The 27511-nt window shown below is 44.0% G+C and overlaps 1 protein-coding gene and 1 pseudogene across 1 annotated transcript in view; one reads left to right on the top strand and one right to left on the bottom strand.

Moving 5' to 3' along the window:
• ACAD10 (acyl-CoA dehydrogenase family member 10) overlaps positions 1-21112 on the bottom strand; it is a 45307-nt gene extending 24195 nt beyond the window's left edge. The window contains exons 1-8 of the mRNA XM_019641568.1: positions 20252-21112; positions 15061-15209; positions 13471-13665; positions 10414-10572; positions 9111-9291; positions 7616-7757; positions 4279-4347; positions 2209-2390 (exon numbers count right to left, since the gene is read on the bottom strand). Coding sequence (XP_019497113.1) covers positions 2209-2390; positions 4279-4347; positions 7616-7757; positions 9111-9291; positions 10414-10572; positions 13471-13665; positions 15061-15209; positions 20252-20435 — 1261 coding nt within the window. The 5' untranslated portion in view covers positions 20436-21112. The remainder of the gene's footprint in view (positions 1-2208; positions 2391-4278; positions 4348-7615; positions 7758-9110; positions 9292-10413; positions 10573-13470; positions 13666-15060; positions 15210-20251) is intronic.
• On the top strand, positions 16156-17660 carry LOC109382218 (60S ribosomal protein L28 pseudogene; annotated as a pseudogene).
• Positions 21113-27511: the final 6399 nt, after the last annotated feature.

Here is a 27511-nt window from a genome sequence, read left to right as displayed (position 1 = left end):
TGAAGCTGCTTTATGCTCTCAGGTTCAAAACACAGCTGTGGCCCAGGAGGCTGGCCCTGGGTCACATGAAATCACATCAAATTTCTGCTTCGTCCCTTCATGCTAATAGGTCAGTGGAAAGAGCGGCAAAATGAAAGGCAAAGGATTCACTCAGCGCGTGGGACAGACTTCCATAAGCTATTCCCTGTCCGTGGCCGTGGTGGGAGGTCACAGGGCCCATTGCTTCGTCTGCCTCAGGCTTCAACTTCATTCAAAGCCCTGGGACAGTTGCCACTCCATCTGCTTTTCACATCAGCCCTGGGAGGGAGGCAGGGCTTTTTTTTTTTTTTTAACCAAACCTTACTATTGAGGAAACTGTGACAAAGTAATGTGACTTGTCTAAGGTCAGCCACAAATTACCATTTGGTTTCTGGCTTTTGGCCCAGTGGTCTTTCCACCTGAAACAATGGATCAAATAGACGTCATCTGTTGTCTTTTCCTGTTGGTCCTTTTACTGGTAACTAGAGCAGCCAGATAACATATAGGATGCCTGCCTAAATTTGCATTTCAGATAAACTATGACGGCATTTTTAGTGTAAGTTATTTCCCACTGAGACCACCAAGATGAGGGGAACCCCCACTGAGTGTATATCTCTGGTCAACAGGTTAAAATATGGGGGGATGATAAGGATCCAGTTGTACTTGGAAGGGGTGGGGCAGTGAGGACCCCTCAATTTGCATTAGGAATTTGGCCAGCCTGCTCTGCTGTAGCAAAGCGTCTCAAGCTGTTAGTTTTGGGGACTCAGATCATGTGCCCTCTGGAATGGTGGAACTTCAGGTAACTTGGCAGAAATGTGTTAGGAAGCTCATGTACTTTGGACACTCTGTAGCCTTTGATACAGAAAACTGGCATGTTTGGGTTAAAAGCAGAGAAAGAAAATGCTGCTTAGCTGAGAGATTCTTTTTGGCTATGGCCAGGTATCCATTCTGGTCAAGAGTCAGATAATCTGGACCAGTGAGATTCTTTGGTTTGTGCTGACGTTTCTGCATGCAAAAGCATGGAGACAATTGTGGTGGTGGTTATAAAATTATGTGCCTGCGTCAAGATTCATAGAATACTACACTTTAAAAAGGAAAACATCTAGGGCCGGCTGAGTGGCTCAGTTGGTTAAGAGCTCGCTCAAGAGTTTGAGCTCTGAGCAACAGCGGTTCGAGTCAGCCCGAGCTGAGCAGCCGTGAGCTGCCAACAGGTGGCGGGATGGCTCAGCTAAAAAAAAAAAATAAAAAAAAAAAATAAATAAAAATAAAAAGGAAAACATCTGACAATACCAAATGCTGGCAAGGGTGAGGGGCAAATGGAACCCTCAGACATTAAAAAAAAACACCACGGGGCTGGCCAAGTGGCTCAGTTGGTTAAGAGTTGGCTTGGGAGCGCGAGGTCTGAGCAGCAGAGCCGCCAGTTTGGTTCCCACATGGGCCAGTGATGCTGTGCCCTCTACAGCTAAGATGGTGAACAATAACTCGACCTGGAGCTGGGCTGCTGTGAGTGGCCAGTGACGGCGTAGACTGCAGCCCCTGCTGTAGTGGGCTGCTGTGAGCTACCATGAGTGGCTAGCAGCCAGCGTGAGCAGCCTGCAGCTGGTGTGAGCGGCATCCAATGTCCAGCGACCAATCTGCCTCACCCGGGAAGAGAGCGCAATGATCACAATACCAACATGGGCCAGTGAAGCAATGTCCTCCACAACTAGACTAAAGAACAAAAGGACAGCAACTGTCTGTTCCCCTTCCCCGATTCCCCAACGCTGTTCCCTTCCCCCAATTGCCCAATAAAATCTTTAAAAAAACACCAACACATTGGCATAATGGCATTTAAAAAAATCTATGCTTGTTGAAATGAATATTTAAGGGAAAGGGTGCAAAAACGGGGAAGAAAGGATCTTAAATACCCTTTGGCCAGTATCAAAAAAAGGAAAGATTTAAATGATCTAGTGAGATAAAAGTTGCAAGGAAGAGATTCTGTAATCCATGAAGGGATTTATCCCAGGACAAAATGTCTAGGTAAGCGACACCTCCATTAATAAATCGGATTTCCAAGTAGGAAGCTAATAAGCCCTACTCACATTTCCTAACCGTTTGGTGTGTTCACACCCTGACAGCCATGCAAATCCCGAAAGCAGGGGCAACAGTGAGGGAACGCTCAGCATGAAAGACAAGTGGCCTTATGCTCACCATGTTTCCTGCTGTCTTCCAGGCCCGCGGCCTTGAGGTCCACACTGTGAATTTTGCACAAGACGCTGTTCATGGCAGTGTATATGGCCCGCCTCTGGCTGGACTCCAAGCCTGGGAGAGAAGGGTCTTTGTAGACCACGCCTGGGCAGTACTCCATCAGGTAGAAGGGCGTGCCAATGACCCTGGGAGGGACACAGACAGGGGGTTTCAGTGGCTCATGATGTGGCAGGCTGTTGGTCATGGCACTGCTCTTTCTGCCCTGTGTGGATGCTGTGAGTGCTGGTGAAGGATTTGGACCCAGAATACTGGACATTTCTTTTTCGCTTTGCACATAAGCATGGGATGTTAGAAGGACCCCCTCCCAAACCATCCACACACACACAGCCCTGTCCATACTCTTACACCTCTCTTCTCTTCAATCCACTGGTAGAAGCCATCGCCTGGGTCTCAGTGTGGTAACACAGGAAAGCAGCATGTTGGGAGAGGAGGGGTTTGGGGGCCATACACAACCAGGTCTAAGTCCCACCTCCACCCCTTCCTAGCAGTGTGATGGTGTGGGCCTTAGTAAATCGATCTGGGATTGGGGTTTTTTTAATCTGTAAAACTTTAAAGGGCAGTTTTGAGAATTACGAGAGCAAATATATACGGAGTACCTGGCATGTGTGTCTGGGTCCAATGAGAGTTCAGTACATACCCCTTCTTATTTTTGTTATTTTTATCAGTATCCAGTGGTATGAATGGAACATATGAGTATATCACCCTATAGTATTAGGGTGACACACTGACATATCATTAATCATCTTTTTAGTCATTATTAGAAACCAGTTTATGACTCTAAAAAGCTGTTTTGATAATTTTACCATTATGACTTTATCCTGACTTGAACATGTGCTAGGTATCAAGTTATATTATTAAATTATAGTTAATTAAGCATAATAATTCTGCTGTGGTTATGAAAGTAAATGTCTTTATTCTTAGGAGACGTATGCTGCCTGAAACTTACTTCAAAAGGTTTAGTTAAAAATAATTTATGTAGGGCCGGCCGAGTGGCTCGTTGGTTAAGAGCTGGCTTGGGATGCCAGAGGGACCCGGTTTGGATCCCACATATGAGGGCCAGTGACACTGCCCTCTACAGCTAAGATGCTGAACAACAGCTCGACCTGGAGCTGGGCTGCCGTGAGTCGCCGGCGATGGTGTAGGCTGCAGCCCCTGCTGCAGTGGGTTGCCATGGGCTACCGTGTGTAGCCAGCAGCCAGCACGAGCGGCCTACAGCCGCAGTGAGCGGCCGTCCAGAAGCCGGCGACTGATCTGCCTCGCCCGGGAAGAGCGCAATGATGGTGCCAACTTGGGCCAGTGAAGCAACGTCCTCCACAACTAGACTGAAGAACAAAAGGATAGCAACTTGTCTATTCCCCTTCCCCCAATTCCCTAGCACTGTTCCCATCCCCCAATTCCCCAATAAAAATCTTTTAAAAAAAATTATGTATACATAAAATATACTTATTTATTAAATAGTTATGGATAATTATTTTACAAAATATAAAATTATTTTATTATGTAATCATTACTATTTATATAATATATATATAATACACACACGTTATAGAAAGGAAATGTGGCAAAATGGCAACAATGTTTTAACCTAGATGAAGTGTAAATAGGTGCTCATTATACTATCTTCTCTTCTTTCAACTTTCTGTGTGTTTCAAATTTTTCATAATTAAAAAGTTGGGGAAAAGGGACAGACATATTACAAAGCAGTTTAAAAACAGTTTAGAAAGACTAAAGTAAAATAATTAAACAACATAAAACTAGACGGATCTATATTTTTATAATGTTAAAAAAGATGTTTTCTACCAATGCTTACAAAAGCAAGCATTTCTTTATCTTTATCTTTCAGGATAACTTAAAGATCTGTGAACTTCTAGGAGAGGTTGCTATAAAGTCTCTTTTCTCTCCCACCCCAGTTGTATTTGTCTTTACTGTAACAAACTGGAATTTCAGTTTGTATATTGGATTTTCTCTTCTGCAGCTTGAATATGCAATGGAAAAAATAAATCGGAACGTTACCTTGAATCTTCACAGAGGTCAAGAACTTTGGGAACAGGTACTCCAGCATTCCCAAGGGTTTTCATTATCCTGCAGAACAAAGCAAAATGACCATCACTGCCGGCTGAATTGGTGAGACTTTCTTACAATTATTTTTCTGATTTAAAAATTAGTACATGCAAGGGCTGGCCGAGTGGCTCAGTTGGTTAAGAGCTCACTCAAGAGTACGAGTTCTGAGCAACAGGGTTGCCGGTTTGATTCCTGGCCTGAGCTGAGCTGCCGCTGAGCTACCAACAGGTAGCAGGATGGCTCAGCTAAAAAAAAAAAAAAAAAGTACATGGAGAAATTAAAGTGTAATTCTAAAAATATTCAATTGACCCAAAAGTAGGCAAAAACAAAAAAAAACAGATGGAACAAACAAAAAAGAAATAGTGAAATTAAACCTAAATCAAACATATCAATAATTACATTCCAATTAAAAGACAGAAATTGTCATACTGGATAGAAAAGCAAGATCTAACTATATGCTATCTATAAGAGACATACTTTGAATATGAAAATGTAGATTAAAAAAAATTAAACAGATGGAAAAGGGAGCACCATGCAATTGGTAAGCATAAGAAAGCCGGCGTAGTTACATTCATAATCAGGAAAAAAGCCCAAGTATTTGGAACTTAAATAGCACACTTCTGTATAAGCCATGAGTCAAAGAAGGAATCACAAGGGGAATTAGGAAATATTTCAAACACTAATAACAATAAAAATACAACATGTAAAAATTTATGGAATGCAGATGTGTTCAGAGAGTAATTTATAACTTTAAATACCCATATTAGAAAAGAGAGATTTAAAATCAATGGCCTAAGGTTATATTTAAGAAGGTAAACATAAACCCAGAGTAAGTAGATGGAAAAGGATAAAGATAAGAGCAGAAATAAATGAAATAGAAATAGAAAACAAACAACAGAAAAATTTAACAAAACTAAACATTGGTTCAATTGATAAATCCCTAGCTTGACTCATGAGAGATATAGAGAAAGAGAGAAAGAGAGAGAAAATACAAATTATCAATCAATACCAGGAATGATAAAGAGGGCAAATCACTACAGAGCCTACATACATTTAAAAAGATAATAAGGAATATTATGAACAATAAATTTGATAACTTAGATGAAATGGACAAATTCCTTGGGAATTACAACTTACCAAAATTAAAACAAGATAAAATATCTGAATTACCCAATATTTATTAAATTGAATTCATAGTCAAAAACCTTTTCCTAAGAAAAACACCAGGCCCCAATGATTTTATTGGTAAATTCTCTGAAACATGTAAGGAATAAATTTTTAAATAGAAAAATAATTTTGCAGTCTTATCAGCAGTAACTAACTCCTGCTTTTGCCTGCCTGGTTTCCTTTGCCCCCTTTATGTTCTAATAACACCTCAACTTTCCTTTGGGAAACAACTCTCCCCCACTGTAGGTCCACATGGTTTGGGTGGGACTGACCCAACCCCTGGTTGCAGGGATGGGCATGAAACCCAGACATGGCCGATTTGAACAATGCATCCTCCTGACCACAGAGATTGGTTCGGGGACAAACCTGTGACCATATTGAGTCAATGAGTCAATCCCAGGGAATATGCTAGAATGATCACTGGGGTTATCGAGGAAAGAAAGTTGAGAGATGAAGAGAGAATGAATGGGTCCTGGTGACATTATTTGGGCCCCTGGATGCAGTCATTATTTAAATTATGAAGCCAAAAAATTTTGCCACCTCTCCTCCTCCATTTTTATGCGTAAGTCAGGCTAAGTGGATTTGTGTCACTTGAAACTGAAGAATACCGCTAACATGCTACTAAGACGTGACCGTGGTAAACATTGTCATATGTTCTTTTCCAGTATTTTTGGTTTCAATGCATAAGTCTTAAAAAATAGTTAAGAATACTATACATCGTTTGTATTTGTTTTTTATTACATTAAAATTTTATCACACACATTTTTATGTTATTATAGGCATACTTTTATTGGGGGCAATAATAATATAATCATTAAGGCTGGGCTATGGGATCCCACTGCCCCTGCATGTGAATCCAGACTCCATCACTCACATACCCCTTTAAGCCTCACTTTCTTCATCTGTAAAATGGGGATCATATAGTAACATATTGTGGCATTGTTGTGAGAATGCTTTGAGTTAACAATTTAAAGCATTGATTCTAGTGCCTGATACATGCTAAACACTCAGGAAGTGTTAGCTATTATTATTGTTGTTGCAACAGGTAGCTATACCAAGGTTTATTTAATAATTTCCCAATTATTGTAACTTTAGGGTGTCTCCAATTTTTTTTTTTTTAAGATTTTTATTGGGGATTTGGGGGATGGGAACAGACAAGTTGCTGTCCTTTTGTTCTTCAGTCTAGTTGTGGAGGACGTTGCTTCACTGGCCCAAGTTGGCACCATTATTGCGCTCTTCCCGGGCAAGGCAGATCAGTCGCTGGCTTCTGGACGGTTGCTCACTGCGGCTGCTTGGCCACTCACGCTGGCTGCTGGCTACACATGGTAGCCCATGGCAACCCACTGCAGCAATGGCTGCAGCCTACGCCATCGCCAGCGACTCATGGCATCCCAGCTCCAGGTTGAGCTATTGTTCAGCATCTTAGCTGTGGAGGGCAGTGTCACTGGCCCTCACATGTGGGATCCTAATCGGGGCCCTCTGGCATCCCAAGCCAGCTCTTAACCACTGTGCTACTCGGCCGGCCCCGAATATTTTTTTTTTAATAGTAAATTTTTTTTTACAAAGTTTTTTTTTTTCTTTAGCTGAGCCATCCTGCTACCTGCTGGCAGCTCAGCGGCAACTCAGCTCGGGCTGGGCATCGTAGAAATTTTTTTTTTATTGGGGAACAGTGTGTTTTTCCAGGACCCATCAGCTCCAAGTCAAGTAGTTTCAATCTAGTTGTGGAGGGCACAACTAGTGGCCCATGTGGGGATTGAACCGGCAACCTTGGTGTTGAGTCCGCACTCTAACCACCTGAGCTAACTGGCTGCCACTAATACACTGATTTTAAGACTAACGGTCCTAGAGTCTTTAAGATTAAAGGGTAAAACTGAAGAGTATCTCAAAAGTGCCTTTTTGCATCTAGAAGTTCCAAAATAAAGTCTAGTCTCCTACAGATTTAGGTATAGAAAAAAAAAGAAACTTATGAATAAAATTAGGTTGCATGTTCTTATTTGAAACCATTTTGGAGAGTTACACTAGTAGTTTTAAAGGTCCCAAGGCACTTGGAGTGCTGCCTCGTCTGCTCAGGGACTGCACTGCAGAGGCTGGGTGGGCAGTGCGCCTGGGCCTGAGAGTTTACCTGAACTCCCTCTCTATTGCGTGGGCGGATGGAAGGAGCGTCCCTGGAGGTTTCTTCCTCAGAACCAGTTGATGGTCAGCCAGCTTGACGTAGTAAGTTGGGTTTGACAGTCCATGATCAAACTGAAGTAGTTCTAGCGGGCCTGCAGGTTTGAAAACAAAGAAAACTCAAATCAGACCTAGAAAGACAGTCTGTCTTTCTAATGAGTACAGCATTAGGGATGCAGAATATCCTGATTTGGGATGCACTGGAAGAAAAGCACCTCCTCCCTGGGTACCAGAAGTGATCGAGCCCCAGGCATAACCCACTGTTCAGAATCATATATTGCTACAGTGTGGCCAAGGCCATTGGATTTACACCGCAGTAATATTCACACTTTGTACGAGTGTCCAATTTTGTCCTTCTCTCCAACTCCTGCTCCGTGAAGAAAAGCTTTTTAGTTCTGTTTATCAAGCACAAGCACAGTCATGGCAACCCATCTTGCTAAATGGAATGCTTTAAGCCTGAGGATGAAAAGTGCCCTTGTGCGTCCCTGAGCCCATTCTCAGCCAAACCACGCCTGACGCTGGTGTGACAGCTGAAAGGAGCTCTGCAGAGGTCTACAGTTTGGGCCAAGGCTGCTTTCATGAGATGCAATTTCCCACCTCAGCAGGCTGAACTCTTTGGCTCCCTTGCAGAAACATCCTAGTTAGCCCTCTACTTCATAATCAGACTGAACTCTAGACACAGACTCATTCCAGTCGGTCAAAAGAGCAGGAAATGGGAGTTTGCCCGAGTTATCTGGCTTGGTCAGCAAGGGCCCCTCCGTCTACAGGTTCACCTCCGTGAATGCGCTGATCTCATCTGATCTCAGAAGCTAAGCTGGGTCAGGCCGGGTTAGTACTTGGATGGGAGGAAGGGCCCCTCAGCTCTATAGAGGCACTAAGAATACGCCAATCCCTGGAACACATCCTAATGTGAAGCTCATACAAAAAGTCTTTTTCACGGATCAAATGGATGAGGCAAAACTTTATCACCAGGTAGAAATTTCTTTAGATGCTCATGAGGCACCTGTTTTTCTCAGAGTGGAATATGGAGAATAAGGGCGGGACCTCAAAGAGATGAAAACAGCTTGTCACATTCTATATTCATGCAACTTTTAAGTCACCTTCACAAAAAAGCTGTCATCTCAAAAGAATTAGAAACACTCAAACACCCCCGGGCACATACTGCACTCCCCAGGTTCGTCTCCTGGACAGTCATTTGCAGTGACTGCTGTCACACCACACTCTCAGGTGGAAGACCAGGCAAGTACACTTTGGCGGGGTCCATAGAAAAGGAGGTTAATGTTTTTTCCCCAAGAAAAACTGAAAGCAGCACTCAGGTCCACGGGGCCCAATGGCTGTTCTCATCGCATTGCCTCTGTCTCCAGCACATTCCACCAGGGTTTGCAAGTCAGAACCAGACTGCAAGCTGAGCCTTGGAAAGAGTTACCAAAATACAAAAACTGAAATACCTGTGGTTTGGGTCCCCAGTAAGTCTTTGAGGTACTTCTCCAAGGAATCTTTGGGAATTTCCATTGTCTTTCTCACTGGGCGAGTGTTTGGAATAACCGTTCTCAGAGTGTTTGGAATCATTCTCAATGTAAAGCCCAAGAGAGTTTCTAATTCCTTTAATGCAGTCTCTGGGTCCTTCACCTGGTTTCAAAGAAAATATTGAACTTGCCACCAGTGAACTCTGACCTCTCCTCCTATCTGTTTTCTAAGAAGGTCGTTTTTAGAGGGAAATGTTCACGAAGTCAGTTCTCTGAGCAAGGACTTTGGCATCAGGATACTCAGCTAGAGTTTCCACATTAAACTTGCTATGTGCTGTGAAGAGAGCCACTTAGAAGCCCACATACTCCCTCATGCAGGAGGGCAGAATATTCTGCCGTAGCATCCACTCCATCCCTAGGGGCCGGTCAGCTTCATAATGAAACTCAAACGTGGAAAGCGAGACCCCCCTCCCATGTGGCTTCTCGCACTTCACAGCCATGACATGGGGTGGTCCGTGTGGCTGGTAGCTGCTGGCTCCCCACCCAGAGAAGAGTGTCACTAGGATAACCTGACTGCCATCCCCAATGTCTGCAGCCTGCCATTCACCCCCTTGTGTAACTCTTCTCAAACTGCCTTCTTAGTACGCATCTCTCTTACTTCCCATTAAAAATACAAGCAGCTAATCACACAGATTTCATAATGAATGAAAAATAAGAAGACTACGGCAAGGGCCGCCGAGTGGCACGTTGGCTAAGTAAGAGCTGGCTTGGGACACCAGCTCTGAGTAGCAGGGCCCCGGTTCAGATCCCACATATGAGGGCCAGTGACACTGCCCTCTACAGCTAAGATGGTGAACAACAGCTCAACCAGGAGCTGGGCTGCCGTGAGTCGCTGGCGACGGCGTAGGCTGCAGCCCCTGCTTCAGTGGGTTGCCATGGGCTACCGTGTGTGGCCGGCAGCCAGCTGGTGTGAGCTGCCAAGAGCCGCCGTGAGCAGCCGTCCAGAGCCGACCGATCTGCCTCACCCAGGAAGAGCGCAATGATAATACCAACATGGGCCAGTGAAGCGACGTCCTCCACAACTAGACTGAAGAACAAAGCGACAGCAACATGTCTATTCCCCTTCCCCCAATTCCCCAATAAAATCTTAAAAAAAAAAAAAGACTACGGCAACATGGGGCAAACCACTAAAGGCAGCTACAGCTATGAATGTAAGAGGACTACACAGAAATGCTTACACTTGTGCCTGGCACACAGTAGGGCTTCAAAAACTAGTGACCATTACCTTAATGGTGTGAATACCCAGGCTGGCAGCTGCTTTGAGATTCATTCCAAGATCGTCAAGAAAGATGGTCTCAGAAGGCTGCAGGCCGAGCCGCTCTAAGCACAGCTTGTAAATCCTGGGGTCTGGCTTACAGACCCCTTCCAGGCAGGACTCCACAACCTGAGGGAGGAACAGGAAGGAGATAAATGTCCCTAAAAGTGGTGCTCCCACATGCACGCTGGTATATTTTTTTAAAAGAAGAGGACAGTTGAGATTTGTTAATAACAAATGACTTAAAAGTATTATGATAGAAAACGATGTTGCTATTTTTAAGCTGAGCAATTTGGAAATACCAGGTTACAAACTCAGAAAACTGAAGTTCTAGTTCAGATACAATGACCTTGTACAAACTGGGAAGCCACAGTGGGCCTGTTTCATCATCAGTAAAATGGGAATACTAATAGCCATCTTATCTATCTTAATGGTTGTTGTGAAACTAAATGAAACTTGAATGAGTTCCAAAATGACAAAGCATTTTGCTAATGTTAGATATTGAGCAGAATAAAAGCTGCACGTTTCAGCTTTAGGGAAAGTATTTCACCATTTTTCCCCCCCAGAAATCAGGCAGTTTACTGTTATAAACGAAACATGACTTTAATGTCTATATTTCAGAAGTTACAAAACAGCCATACTCAATTTATACGGATAAATCCCACAGGAGGGCTGACACCAAAGAGATCATCAGTAGCAAAGACACTTCCTTTCTTGCAAAGAGCCTCCTGTGTCCTGACGGCCTTGCTTCAACAGTGTACCTGATCTGGAACCAGGGGGGCTACGGAGGGTTCAAGAGAGCCCTGAAAAAGCCATGTCAGTGTCAGGCTATCTCTGATCCGGCAACCCGCTGGAAGTCCCAGGACTTAATCTCCTATGAAGTGGGCCTCAGATGGCGATAGCAGCCATAACCGATAGCCTCTGGTGTGCCCTAAGAAGAGAACTAAACCCCTTACTCACTCCTGGAATGACCCTCACTCTCCAAGACCAAGGACAGACCTGAGGGGCTCCTCCCTCTACTCCACGTTGGCACTATTCAAGATTGGGTAAGAGCTGTCCTTTCTAGTAAATAAATGTCCTGAGTAAACTGGACTTCTCCACTTAGTCTTCCTGGTCTCCTAAATGAGCCAAAAGAAGACAAAGAAGCTCCTTCTAAAGAAAATGTCAGTAGTCAGTAGCAGAGAAGCCAGGGTTTCAGACACCAATCAATGTATCAGGCTGCCGGGAAGCCGCAAGGTACTGCTGAGACAAGATGAGCGCGTGCGTTTTTTAAATCGTAGCTTCTAGTGGGAGGACCCTGTGTGAGCCTGGCCCACTTATGGCCCAGATGAAGGGATGACCCCTGCAGCTGCACTTGACGGAAGGGATCTCTAAAAACAATCACAATGTGGGGGCGGCCGGTTAGCTCAGCTGGTGAGAGTGCAGTCTCATAACACCAAGGTTGCCAATTCGATCCCCACATGGACTACTGATCTGCGCCCTCCACAGCTAGATTGAAACAACTACTTGACTTGGAGCTGATGGGTCCTAGAAAAACAGTTCCCCAATAAAAAATAATAATAATAATTAAAAATAATAAAAACAATCACAGTGTACTGCTCACTAAACTGTGTGCCAGGCACTGTGGAGAGCTTTGTGTGCATTGTCCCCTGGGATCCACGCGGCTGTTGGGTTGTCAGAAAAGTCATGACACATTTTTGCAACGAAAAACAGAAAAAATATGTCATGACTTTTCCGACAGCCCAATACAACAAAGAAATTGCTATTCCTGTATTACAGGTGAGGAAACTGAGGTTCAGGGAAGCAAGGCCACCGGCCCTGGTCCCCAGGCTCGCACGCTGCAGACAGGACTGGAATCTCTGAGGTCCCTGAGCGCTCGGAGGGGAGAGAGCTTGGAGGAGGGCCATGTGGCGGCCCAGCCCAGTGCGGAAACCAACAGTTAAAGCAGGTAAGGTGCCCGGCAAAGTGTCCAGAAAGGAGATCTGCCGAGCTTCCTACAAGGAGGGAAAAGGTAGAAGGTGAAAACAGCATTAGGTGGGGAGGTTAATTTCCAACACTTGTGCTCTGAATTTCTGCCTGTCGATTCTATTGGACCTTATGTTCTAAAACAGCACTATCCAAGAGAACTTTCTACAGTGATGGAAATGCTACATCTCCAATCCAGTAGCCACTAGCGACTGAGCACTTGACACGGGCCAGTGCATAGTCCAGAGGGCGGGGACTGTGTCTGTCACATTCGACACAGTATCCCATCACACCTGGCCAGGGCCCGGCACACAGTAATTGCTCAGGAAGAACCTGTTTTCTGACTGAGTGAAGTTTAAGCAAGTCATCCATCAATAATTCAGACCTATCCCAGGAAAATGATCTGTTTTCTCTTAGGGAAATGGGACTCCTTCATAGATGTAACCTGGCACAGAACCTTGGCTCAGTATATTCTCACGGTTCTTGGATAGTCTAACGCTGCACACACTGTCCAATACAATAGCCACTAGACATACGTGATTATTTACATTTCAACTCATTAAAAACAAATAAAATTCAGTTCCTCGGTGGCACCAGCCACATTTCAAGTGCTTAGTAGCCATATGTTATTAGTAGCAACCATACTGGACATTTCCATTATTGTAGTCAGCTTTATTGAGCAGCGCTGGTGTAAGGATTAATGCCAGAGAAATAGAGGGCAACATGGTTGGCCTTTGAAGAGAAAAGATCAAAGCGCCCATTAAGATGTGAGGGCTGCCGGAAGTGCATGTGTTAGGTGATGGCTGGGGTTCAAAGCCAGAATGTAAGGAAGGCTCTGAAGCTGAAGTTTTAATCAGTTAGCCAATCCCATAAATGTCTGACCTTGCTAAGAGCTCAGTGATATTTTTAAAGTCCTGTTTCCAAACCGTTATGTGTAAACCTAATGAGTGTCTGAATAAAAAACTCATTCACTCAAGACCTGCTAAAAGGCAGCGAAATGTTGCATCCTGAGGCAAGGACAGACTGTGTGTGGACCACTGGTTAGGGTCGCTTCCAGCTTACCACATCAAACTGTGTCCGGTCCAGGGGCAAAAAGCTTTTCCCGCTGGAAAGATAAAAGTTATTGCTCAGGATTGCAGTCTTTAGGCCTTTTGCCCGAACTTGAGTTATGGCCGCAGTCATCACTGGGAACGGCTTCGCCACTTGCTCACTGGTCAGCACAGAGAAAAAGGAGTCCACAGGCACAGAAGTCTTTGACTAAGAGTGGAAGAGGGGAAAGGAGAACCCACCGTCATTACAAGCAAAAACAGCTTCTCAGCAACAGAGAAAAAGACATGTTTCCAGCTTCCTACTGCTACCTGGCTGTATAAGCCCTGGCCTCGGGCTTGGTGCCTACAGCAATCCTCTCCCTTGGCCATCGTGCAGAACTCTGCATATCGGTTCTAAAAAGTGACTTAGAGTTAGAGTTACAATGGCTAGGGAAGGGAGCTATTTACATCAGAATTCCACTTCACTTCGATGAGTTTTTTAATTTCACTCATGGACTGTCAATTTTAAAAAGTAGCAGGATACCGTAAGAGGGTGCACTGAACTCTAAAAGTGTATTAAGCAGATGTAATTTAATGTGTAATGATCCAAGGACATTTAATGATTTTGTATTACCTCAGCATCACCATTATGAACTTCATTCTCTAGTCATTTTTTGTTTTGTTTTTAAATTCAATCTGTGTGGGGTTTGAAAACTTATCCTGTTTCCATATCTGCAAAGGCAAGTCTGCCATTTTATATACACACACACACACTTTATCACAGCTTTATTGAGATACAGTTCACCCATTTAAACTGTACCAGTCAATGGTTTCCCATATATTCAGAAAGTTGTGTAACCATCACCACAATTTTAGAACAAGTTCATCACCCTAAGAAGAAACCCGGACCCAAGCAGTCCCTCCCCATCCCCCGTCTCCCACCTCGTCCTCAAATACTCCCAGTCCTACAAAATCACTAACCTACTTTCTGTTTCTTATAGATTTACCTATTCTGGACATTTCATATAAATGGAATCATACAATATGTGGTCTTATTTGACTGGCTTCTTTTCGTTCACGTAGCATCATGTTTTCAAGATATATACAGATATCTACCTTTATATTTAAAATTGTGGTACACATAACATAAAATTTACTATTTTGACAACTTGCATTCAGTTGAGTGGTATTAAGTGTATTCATTGTCGCACAACCATCACCACCATCCATCCATAGAACTTTATTTACTGTAGTTTAATTTATATTTTAGCAGGGTTATTATGAAGGTTACTTGCATTAATATAAATAAAAGAGCTTAGAAAAATGCACAGTACAGTGAAAAAGCTCAATATTACTACTGCCTTGAATAAGCTTTCTGATCAAAGCCATTACACAGACAGGTCCTGTTTCAGATCGACAATAGCTGATGGAGGGGTTTAGTGAAGAGTATTTTTACGTATTCATATATGCAGCTAAAGTTGAGTACCCCGGAATGGAAGAAATAGCTTAAAAACTTAGACTGGATTTTTAGATTTTCACTTCCTTATTTACAGTTTAATAAATATGAATGAGTCTTAGCTCCACTACTCTAGACTATGGAAATTCAAGGATGTTTATCACTCACCACTTCAGAGCAGTGTCTCCCAAATTCCTGTAAGAAATCCTCTTTTGTTATCTCTCCTCTCATAAATTTCATCCAGGGCCCACTTTCGCCACCTGAGATCAAGGCCTTCAGTATAGTTCCAGAAGGGATACGATTTTGTATCTCCCATTCTACAGGAAGTAAAAGGTGCAGTAAGTGAAATACATCAACAAATAGCTGGGTTTAGAGAGCTCAGGGGACTCACCATACCAGTTCCTGCAGCATCACTGTGGTGCCACGTGGGATCTATCGGGAATTCAGAAAAATTCAGGAAATGTGAAATCTCAGCCTTAGATCTCCAAGGGAACAGCAATCTAATCTGTGTGACTGAGGGAACATTGCTGCTAAGCCTCGCGTCCTTAGCACCTGCTTGAGATGACTCTGATTATAAATGTTCTTCCCTGGTCTCTCATTAGCTGGCTCATATACATTAGGTCACTTACAGAGTCCTGGCCGCAGAGTAAGCAAGTGCGTGAGGTAATAAGCCAGTCTGCCAGCACTTCAAAACGAGCCCTTCACTTTGCAAGCAGTAGTGATCCTTTATGGCAGTGCAGCTGGTATACTGAGACACTCACTTGGGGAATGCTGTCTTTGTGGCATAAAGAAGCAAATTTCTACCCATTACAAGCTAAGGCAGTGGATGGATGGATCAGCTTTTGTGTATACTGGAAACATCTGGACAGGGGTTGCTTGTTCTTGTACAAGGTTGTTTTGTCTTTCTAAAATATAGCTGCTATGGGGCAAAAATATATATAGCATTCATAATTATATCTAAGACAGAATATACTTTACATATATCTTTTATTTTGATAAAGTAGTGACTATGCACTGAAAATATTTCAGACAATATAGAAAGGTATAAAAAAGAAAATAAAATGACAAGCAATCCCCTTCTTAAAAAATAACCAATGTTACCCATTTGGCGGATGCTCACATTCTCTTCTGAGAATGCCAAGACTTTTAAAACTCAATCCAAATAGTAATACTTCTTTAATTTTAGAACTAAAACGTACAGCATTTTTTATGGTCTCAGAGTTGGCAAGCATGTAAGGAAACTGGCACTCGCAGGTACTGTTGATGGGAGTAGAAACAAGTACAACCTCTATGGAGAGCAAAATTTGAAATGCACACACATTTGATGCAGTAATTCCACTTCTAGGAATTTTTCCTGCAGATATAGTTATAAAAGTAAACAGAGATTATGTACAAAGATATTTGTGCAGCATTCCTTAAAAAAAAAGAACTAGAGGGCCGGCCGAGTGGCGCATTGTTTAAGAGCTGGCTTGGGATGTCAGCTCTGAGCAGCAGGACCCCGGTTCGGATCCCACATGAGGGCCAGTGACACTGCCCTCTACAGCTAAGATGCTGATCAACAGCTCGACCTGGAGCTGGGCTGCCATGAGTCGCCACTGACTGCGTAGGCTGCAGCCCCTGCTGCAGTGGGTTGCCATGGGCTACCGTGTGTAGCCAGCAGCCAGCATGAGTGGCCGTCCAGAAGCCGGCGACTGATCTGCCTCACCCGGGAAGAGCACAATGATAAGACCAACATGGGCCAGTGAAGCGACGTCCTCCACAACTAGACTGAAGAACAAAAGGACAGCAACTTGTCTGTTCCCCTTCCCCCAATTTCCCAGCACTGTTCTCATCCCCCAGTTCCCCAATAAAAATCTTAAAAAAAAAAAAAAGTTTGGGATGGCTGGTTAGCTCAGGTGGTTAGAACACAGGCTCATAACACCAAGGTTGCCGGTTCGATTCCCACATGGGCCAAGGAGCTGCACCCTCCACAACTAGAGTGAAACAACTACTTGACTTGGAACAGAAGGGTCCTGGAAAAACACACTGTTTCCCAATAAAATTTCTAAAAAAAAAAAAAGAAAAGAAAAGTTTGGCTCTTTCCTTCTTGGGCCTCTGCAGTGACAGGAGCTGCCGCCAGGTCCGCACACCTGTGAGGGGTGGTTGTGCGGAACTGCTCCAGCTTCCTGATCAAGAGGACTGAGCAGATGTACCATACCGAACCCAACAAATGGAAGGCCCGCAACTCTGTGTGTTCCAGCGGCTGATTCACCGCAAGATTGCAGGGGAGCAGGTGGCTGAGGGCAAAGGTGCAGTGGTCACAAAGCCGAGATCCAGCCACCTCCTCTACGTGCGGACCACCACCAACAACAACGCCCAGGCCACCCTCAGCAGCATCCGGCACAAGATCCGAAAAGAACAAGTACCAACTGGATGTGCCCATGGCCGCCCCCTACAGAGCCAGCACCATCCTGTGCAGCCAGGAGCCTGGGACAGTGAAGAGGAAGCAAACCTGCCCCCACCCCTAAGAGCTCCGGAGCACCCCCATCCCCAAAGCCATAAAGGTGTCAGCCTACATTTCTAAGAAAAAAGAAAGAAAAGTCTGGTATGGCAAAAACATTATAAATAAAAGACAAACCACAGAAGGGAGAAAATATTTGCCAGTGACAAAAAAACTATTATTGCAAATCAACAACAAAAGTGACAAGTCACAGGGGAAACTGAATGACCAATAAATATAGCAAAAAAAGAAAAGACGGCTCAACATGAATATTAAAATAACAGAGAGAGGGCCGGCCGAGTGGCACGTTGGTTAGTGGCTTGGGACACCAGCTCTGAGCAGCAGAGCCCCAGTTCGGAACCCACATGAGTGCCACTGACGCTGCGCCCTCTACAGCTAAGATGGTGAAGGACAGCTTGACCTGGGAGCTGGGCTGCCTTGAGTCGCAGGCGTTGGCATAGGCTGCAGTGGGGCTGGCCGGCAGCTGGCGTGAGCTTTCGTGAGCTGCCATGAGCCACTGTGAGTGGCCGTCCAATGGCCGGCGAGCGACTGCCTAACCCAGGAAGAGCACAATGATAAGACCAACATGGGCCAGTAAAGCGATATTCTCCACAACTAGACTGAAGAACAAAAGGACAGCAACTTGTCTGTTCCCCTTCCCCGATTCCCCAATGCTGTTCCCTCCCCCAATTCCCCAATTAAAAAAAAAAATCTAAAAAAATAAAATAAATAAAATAACAGAGAGAAAAAAACCTCACAGAGATAGCATTTTTATCCAACACACTGACAAAAAGTAGACAGTCTGATCATATCATACTCCCTGAATATAATACTAAAATGTTTGGGCTGTTCTCTATATTTTCTGTCATGTGTATACTAATTCAATAGTAAACTACTAGCTTAAATCAGGGGCTGACAAACTTTCTGCAAGGGGCCAGACATGGATAATATGTAAACGAACAGGTGTGCCTACGCTCCAAAAAAAAAAAAATTCATTTTTAGGGACACAAATTTGAATTTTGTATAATTTTCACATGTCACAAAACATGTGAGAGTGTTCTTGTTTTGACATTTTCCCACTATTTCAAAACATAAAAACCATCCTTGGCTGATAAGCCATATAAAACCATATACATACTAGCAGGCCAGATTCGGCCCACAGTTGACTGACCCCTGGCTTAAATGTAAAATAAAAATTGAGTATGGTATTTGAGATGATCTTAATTCTAGTATTTGCTTATCACAAACACACATGTACTGACTGCTCAAAAGAATCCAGGCCCTGAGCTGAATAATATACCATTGAGTTTATCATTAAAAGTGTAAGCAGGGTTTGAACAGGCAGAAGAGGCAGGGAAGGGGAGTGGCCAGCAGAGAGCACAGAACTTGCAAAGGCATGGGACTGGAAGTGTGTTTGGCGAGTTTACGGAACATCAGGTAGCCTTTGGCTGCTGAAGTGTGCACACGCAGTGGGAAATGGTGTGACACAAGGACACGATGGCCTGACTGTGAGAGGCCCTGAATACCAGGCAAAAGCTTCTGGATTTGACCTGAAAGACAAAGGGCAGGCGAGTGAAAGGATAAGATCTGTGTTTTAGAGACGGAATTCTGGGGTGCGTATATGGAGAATGGTACAGAACCCAGAGGGCCAGAGAGAGGACTTAGGAGAATGATGGGATCGCACAGGTGCCAGAAGACAGCATACAGATGGGTTGAGGCAGTGGGAGTGGGGAGTAGCAGATAGGTTCTCAAGCTATTCTGGAGAAAGCCAAGAAAATTTTTGCTCAGTGATCTTTGTGTTCTCTGTGAAAGGGGAGATTCAGCAGTCGGCCAAGTATGAAGGTTTGCGGTGGGGCAGTAGGATGACTCATGGAGAGTTTGGAATAGCCCTGTGGTAAAAACAGACGAATACGAGTGAAAAAATAGAGAGGCTGAGGGCCCAGCTGCAGCTGGAGCTAAGAAAATTGCTGACTTAGCCAGTTGCAGAGCTGGGTAATTTTTTACCCAGCAGCACGGAAAACCTGGCTTTGAATTGATTCAGCATGGAGACTTGCCCAACCAGCCATGGTAGAAGTCAAAAGGACAGGGGCAGCTGTTTGGCCCTTTTTCCTTCCTGCTGGCTGGGTTGAGAATGTAATGGCGGGAGGTAAAGCAGCCAAGACAGGCCAGGAGATGAGCCTAGAAATGAAGAGCACTCTCCACAGAGCAACCCAACAGAAGCTGCCTGAGTCCCTGATATCACACTAGCCCCAGGCCACATTCCAGGGCTTTTTCATGTGCAAAAGAAATAAACTTCTGCCTTATTTCAGTCATTGTTTTGTTAGGTTTTCTAACACCTGAAGCCCAAACTAATCTGACTTAAGTCAGTTTTCCTACTTAACTGAGTAGTAGGACAAAATGCAACATTGGGAGGGGCTGACAAAGAAAGGATTAGAGACTAGAGATTTGATCTTGTAGGTTTAGAGGGAGATTTCAGCATTCAAAGTTTCAGAAGGAGCACAGTTCTCAGGAAAGGCAGTTACATCCTACCAATAACAACAGCAATGGCAGCTTGTCATTTATTGAGAATTTAAGCTCACTCTGCTAAGCAAGTGCTTTCCATAGATTATCTCTTTTCAGGCTCCTCAAACCCCAAAGAGGTAGGTAGGTACTATTAATAGCCCTGATTTGATGATGAGGAAACTAATAAGACTCTGAGGAGTTGAATAATTTGCCCACGTTGCTGAGTATCTCAGCCACTAAGTCATGCTTGATTCAAGAGCCAGCGTATTACCCACTGGGACACACTGCTGCCCAAATGTCCCTCTGTCTCCCCTTACCACCCTCTATTTCCACACCCCCACCCTAGTCTCCCAAAATGAAATAGAACGAAGAGCTCACCTGCGGCCACTGTCCCTGGAGATGGAATGAGAACTCCACCCATGTCAAAAATCACCGCTTTGTAGGGGCCGCCTCCAGACCGCGTCCATCGCCGGGCTCCCTGGTGCCCGCACTGGTGGTGTTTCAGGAAGGCTGCCCTCCAAGCCCACTGGACATGGGACTGGAAAAGCCGCCTTATGCACATGGTGAGGCCAAGTCTGTGTGAGAAGGCACAGGGCACAGTTTGCCTCCGATCCAGACCTCTATCCTGGAGCTCAGGGGTGCCAACTGGACATCTCCACTGATCTCCAACAAATGCTTCAAACCATAACTAGGATTAAACTCGGTATCTCTGCCCTCCTTGACTGCTCCTTCTAGGTTCCTTAGCTCGGGAACGGGCTCCACTAGTCACCGAACTGCCCAAGCTAGGAAACGGGGTTCGCCCCTGACGTCCCCGAGTCCTCCCCCGGCCACCTCAACTCTAGTTGCTCAGTCCTTCCTCCTGAAAATCTCTACTACTCTCTTCGCTCTCACTGCCATTATGTCATCCACGGATCTTGGCAACAGCCTCCTAAATGGCCCCCTTGTCTCTTCTTGAGCCTTCTCGTTCTTTCTTCACTCCTCAACCGGAGTAATCTTTCAAAAATGCAAAATTGATCATAGCCTAACCCCATTTAAAACCTCCCATGGCTCCCCATTGAAATTCAGGGAATCAAATAACGCGGTTAGACTTAGCTAGTTTGCAGTTGGACTCATTCGCTATCCAGCCACCTGTAATTAGACTTAGTGTGTTTGCAGTTTGATCCATCCTGATATTCATCTGTTTTCTCTTTGTTTTTCCCCTCACTGATTAACTGAAGAACTCCGTTTATTCCCTTTCTCAAGGGTACATACTTTGTTAATTAACAACATCCTAACCTGGAAAAGAGCAATTTCCTAATCCTAAGGCGCCTGATCACTGGAATCCAATTTACAACTTCCCTTGCAGTTTTTACTGGGGACGCACAGTCCCAGGCCTTGATGGCTGAGGCCAAGTCCAGTCTGGAGATAACATCATCTTCAAACAGACCAGACTCCAGGAAGCCTGTCAGCCCTCAGACCTGCCTGACTGACTCCCCGTTTCCTATGTAAGAAAAAGCTAACCTGAAGCTAGGTGCAGCTGTCCACTCTCAGACTCTGGACTCTGCCCTGGCGAACCTCCCCCTTCCCCCACTGCTGTTTCTCTCCTTACAACCCATGGCAGCCTTGGACACTGCCGTGGGCACTTTCTCTCTCTCCCTAACTTTAATAAAACCTTTTTTCCTTCCCATTTTGTAGAGTTTTGTGTGACTGCCTTCATCTTTTGCAAACGACCAGGGGTTAATTACACGCCAGGACACCCATTACCCTTAAGATAAACTTCCTGAACTTGACTGAAAAGGACCTTTAAGATCTGATTCCCCCCTTTTTACACGTTAACCTGGATGATCTAGACAAACAAATCTATGTGCAGCTTCCTGAAACAGTATTCTCCTCCTGCTCCTAGGCCTTTCATGTGCTGTTTCCTTGGCCCAGGATGCTCTCTTCCACCTGTTACCTGGCTAACTCCAAACTGTCCTGTAGGTGGTAGTTTACCTGTCACTTCCTTCCTGAAACCTCTTCTGGTGACCAGAAAAGACAGATGAGGAGTCTCTCTGGTATATTCCTAAGATGCCCTGTACTCACCTCCTCCTAGAAATAAGGATGCCACCATCACACCATCATCCCGCCTTCAGACCATCACTGCAATGGCTGCCTGTTCTCCATTGCCTCTTTTGTAAACTTGCTATCAAAAGGTTCAGGAAAAAACATACACACATATAGGAGGTCTGACAATTAAGTTTGCAAACTTGTTGCAACGATGTTGCTAACCTTTTTTGATATCAGAGGGATTATTCATTATGAATGTGAACCAACTGGACAGTTAACCAAGTTTACTATTTGGAAGTGCTGAAAAGGCTGTGTGAAAAAGTTAGACGACCTGAACTTTTCACGAACAATTCATGGCTCTTGCATCACGACAATGTACCAGCTCACATGGCGCTGTCTGTGAGGGGGTTTTTAGCTAGTAAACAAATAATTATTGGAATACCCTCAAACCCCACAATTAGTAGCCCATTCTAGAAGAGAAGGAAATAAAACCTCCAAGTCCTCACCAGTCGGCACCTTTTGAGCTGCTCCTTTGTGCTCGGGCCCGCTCCTATCTCTCTGAGTGTATTTTCACTTCTAATAAACTGTTCTTTCACCGCTGTGTTTCTGTGTCTCATTCAATTCTTTGCTCAAGGTGCCAAAAGCCTGGACACTGTGCCAAGAAGGGTCTGTTCCCCGGTAACAGAAGGAAGATTTATTAAAGTAAGAAGAGGGTCGGCTGGGCAGAGTCTGCTGGAAACTACTGCAAACTACTGCCTGGAGTCTGTGTTTGGTCTCAAGTTTTAGATTTTCTAACCAGGATGTAAATCGCTTCGGCCTTTAGTGGACTTTTCTATTGAGTTTGGCTTCCTTCGTTGGGGGGCAGGGAGAAGGCAGAGGTACAGTTAATCTGGTTATGGCAACCTTTGCATATGTTATGTAGATTTAAGTTGGAGCCAGGAGTGGATCCCATACAGATGCAAAACCTCTCCCAAGTCACAGGGCCCGCACTGGGCCAAGTAAATAGAAACATTGAAACTGGTATGCATAGTAAATGTACAGCAAGCAGAATCATTCAGGCGTGGCAGAAAGGAAGTGGAGAAAGAAAAGCTTTCAAAAAGTCCCAAGCTAAATTACTTGTTAAATCAAATGAACCAGAGATCCAAATCTCAAAATAGAAGATATATGGTGCCACCATTACAATCCTCTGTCTTAACATAAATATATACCTATAGACATGTGTAAAGAGACAAACCAATTGTGGCAATTGTTAATAATTAGTCAATCTAGGTGAATGGTATGTGACAAAGGGTATAAGAGAGATCATTATACTTACTACTCTTCCAACTTTTCTATAGGCATGAAATAAAAAGCTGGGGGAAAATAATTGAAGCAAATGCTATTTGCAGTCAGTCCCTCCTGAAAATCTTTACACTTTTGATGTGATTTCTATAGTTAAAAACAACTTACTAAATATCAGGTTAGAGCAAAACAGGTTGGTAAGACAGCCTACAAATTCATGAGTCAGTCAGCGCCACCATAAACTAAGAATTCAGTAAACGAAGAATCTAAAGAAAGAATTCTTAAGCAGTAAGTCTTTAAGATGATATAATGTGTTTCTCATGTAATTGGAAATTTGCTGAATTGGGGAGATAATTTTGAAAGGAAAAATTTAGAGGCTGATTTGCATTTTCCGTTTTATTTATGTTCCTATGCCAAGGCCAAGGTTTATGATGGAAGCAGACATTTATTTATAGACTCTGAAAAGCATCAACACATTTTGTGTGAGGGCTTAACAGAGATGAAAAGTGTCTGTGGGGCCTGAAGCGCTGCCTCTCATCCTCCACAAACTCCCACTAATGGATGAGTGGGCAATGCTCCCACGACTAGCTTGCTCATTCTTTCCATCTAGAGATGATGGTTGTGTTCTAGTCACTTCCCAACGCTTTCTTCAGAGCAGGAGAATGCTGTGATTTGTCCTATCTCCAGGCCGTGGTACCTACCATGTGCACGGACGGGGCCACCTTTCCCTGCTTTGTCGGCCTGGTGAACTTCCATTTCCTTTTATCTCACAACCTCAGCTTTACCCCTCAGGAAAGGCTTTTCTTTCTTTTTTCCAGGCACACTATTGTGGACAGAAAAGGGGCCACAGGTTAAACCTGACAAGCTCAGGAGTCTGAAAATAACCACTTAAGATGGTCTGAACATAAAAATTCCTAACTAAAAGAGGGTCATGGTCTTTAGTCGCATCCTGGGCCTGTAGCTTCCTTGGCAAATGTCAATCTTTACCTTGAGTGAGCCTGCGGTCTTTTTGCATCTAAGATAACATACCCTTACAATATCAGAGTCATCCCTTTCCGGACCCCCCAGGGAACACAACCCATCACACCAGAGCAGGAAACTACAGAATCCCTCATTGTTATCTTGTTCCCTCCCCCCATACCATCTCTGTGTACTGTCAACTGCTATTAACTATCCTGTACCCACCAATGTAAAAGTGTGTGCCTCTCAATTTTACTTTTTATCCAATCCCAGAGATTTCCCCACTTTGCTTTCTCCCATCCCCTTAATCTACAATCAATGGATTTCATATAACCCTTCTCCTTTGAGTCGAATGTATAAAATAAGTTGCAAAACGGCCATTTTCCGGAGCATTTTCTCAATCTGTTGAAACTTTGCTTCCCGGCAATTGTTGTCAGTTTGGCTCAAAGAAACTCTTATAAGCTTTTTCTTAGGCTGGATGTTTTCTTGTTGACATTACAATACTAATTTTCTTTTCAGTCCCACTGTTTCTTCTCCATACCTTCACTAAACAGTTATCCCCTTACACAGGAACTGTTTTCATGTCTATCTGCTCCTATAATTGTAAACTCCTTAAAGCAAGGACTATCTTATCTTTGTATATATCCATCCCTTAGGGCCTAGCACAGTGTCTAGACACACAGGAGGTGCTCAGTATAAATATGAGTTGGAAGGATGAATAAACTGGATGAATCAGAAAATAGAGGAAAACATGGGGAAGCCTTAGTGGTTGCTAGCCCCAAAGAACTGTAACAAGACCAACTTGCTCATCTCTAGCTAACAAGTCTAGTTCTCTGGAACTGGCATCTTCCTTCTGTACCGTAAGAATATCTGTCTTTCTACCACTCAGAATGTGATTAGTATACTATAGACTTGCTCTCTACACTGTGCTGCCATAAATATGCACACATAGTGTGTTGTCACATATTAAGGAGATGGTTTAGTAAAGAGATTGAATGTTGACTCTGGAATCAAGATTGCCTGGGTTCAAATTTTAGCTCTGCCACATACTAAGTGTCAGATCCTGAGCAAGTTACTCTCTCTGAGCTTCAGGTTCCACCTCTGTAAAATGGGAATAATTATAGTACCGGTCTCATACAGTTAGTTATATGACATGAGATAAAGTATGTAAAGCACTCAAGTTAGTGCCTGGCACACCATTAAATGTAATATACTATACAATGTTCACACGAGGTCTCATGTGTTATACACATATACTATGATGCTTATGACATATGTACTTCCACATAAACCAGAGATTCTCAGCAGGGAAAGATTTGGCCCAAGAGGACGTTTGGCAATGTCTGGAGACATTTTTGGTTGTCACTACTTGGGGAGTGCTACTGGTATCTAGATCAGGCCAGGGATGCTGCTAAATAAACACCCTATAAAGCATAGGATACACATACTCCCCAAAGAGTTATCAGGACTCAAAATGTCAATAGTGTAGAGATTGAGAAATCGATATAAACCATGTATACTTAAACATATTTTATAGGGTGCATTCACAAAGGTATATATATACACATACATCATGTGGTCATGTTACATGCATATATAGTCTATATACCTACACATGTATAGGATGTACTGTGACATATCTAGGTATTATAGAACATACCTGGAATAACATCTGGTCATATACGTGCCTTACGTATTGATTGTGGCTTGATATCTACATGCTAAAGGCGGTTGGTCTTACTGGAAAGAATGCTGAATCTCAGAGAAACTGATGTATTTAGAGCCACAGGCTCTATTCATTTCATCCTCATAGCTGTATGAGGATATTATTCCAATTTTAGGCAAAGGTCACGCAACTGGTGATCAAGGACAAATTCTAAGAACAGTAACTGGGTATTTATCTTATTCACCAATATATCTGATATGGGCCAGACGAAAGGGCTTCTCAGTATAAAAACTCTAAGTCTCCTTTTCCCTAGCCCCTGGTTATAATCATTTTTCAAATCAGTTTCTTAATCATAAACAATAGATTGTTTTTAACCTGAATCATAGAAATCGCCTACCCCCTGCTTTAGATAATTACCCTAAAGCTTGTGATTAATGTCTGCTGACTAGGGTCATTGTATCACAGCGTTCTTTCCAGGTCTAGCTCTGGGTGAACAATAACTGAATAACTGGTAAAACCAGAAGAAAGGTCACAGGCTCCATGACGCTGAACCATTTTTCATCACACAGTCACACTGCATCAGTAGCTTCAAGTCCTGCTTCTTGGGTCAGCACTGTTAACTCTATTAAGCAAAATCTATCTTTCCTCATCTAGGGGCCATGGCGATACAAATGATACCCCAACAAGACTTTCAGTACCTCCCGACCAAAGAGGTCAACGTGGTCGTACAGGTAGATCTCAAGACCCCTTCTCCTTATCTAAGATCAGATAGGGCAAGAGTCCTGTGAATCCCCAATAGGTAGGGACAACGGTCACATTCAGCAGGAAGCAGATACAGAAGAGATCTCCTGTCCCTCAACTTCCCATAGAGATTTATGGGGATCACATCTCTCAAGGGAGACATAAGGCAGGCAGTTAGAGACAGGAATTGGGTCTCCGAGACGCCTGGATACATCAGGGAACATTCCTGCACGTCCAACATAGTCTACAGGAAATAACTGCTCAAAAGACCTCCCCTCTGCGCCCAAACTTGCCCTTGTTTACCATAACTATTAGCCATTGCCAATCACAAGTATCAATCAAGCAGCCCCACAATTAGAGAAAAGTAGCCCATTCTGGAAGAGAAGGAAATAAAAACTCCAAGTCCTCGCCTGTCAGAGCCTTTTGAGCCACTCTGTTGCTCAAGCCCACTCCTCTCTCTTTGGAGAGGAGTGTACTTTTGCTTCTAATCATCTGCTCTTTCACCACTGTATTCCTGTGTCTCATTCAATTCTTTGCTCAAGATGCCAAGAACCCCGACACCTCTGCGAGAAGGGTCTGCTCTCTGGTACTATATCCCCACCACCCCAACAATCACTAGGCTCTCAGTAATAGGCTCTCAGTAAACGTTTGTGAAGCGATGGGGCCGGAGTAGGACCCAGATCTCCAGCACTGTGCTCTGAACCAGCCCACCGCGCTACCTAACAGCTGGAAACACTGCAATCCAGTCCATACTCTCCATGGGCCGACACGAAGCACCCTACTACCTAGAGCTAGCGATCACATGAGACAAGAAAAGGCAAGAGCTCTCCGCATAGAGCGGGTTTCTCGGACCATTCGAAGAACTCCCCGAGTCGGCTAAGGGCGAGGCCTCTCGGGTAGGTTAACTCGGGCCTGGGAGCAAACCTACCGATCGGCCTAACGGGGCGCGTGGAGCAGTGCTCGCA

Source organism: Hipposideros armiger, unplaced genomic scaffold (assembly GCF_001890085.2).
Source record: "Hipposideros armiger isolate ML-2016 unplaced genomic scaffold, ASM189008v1 scaffold_62, whole genome shotgun sequence".
NCBI classification, from domain to species: Eukaryota; Metazoa; Chordata; class Mammalia; order Chiroptera; family Hipposideridae; genus Hipposideros; species Hipposideros armiger.
Note: the sequence above shows the minus strand (reverse complement) of the source record. Positions and strands in the feature narration are given on the sequence as shown.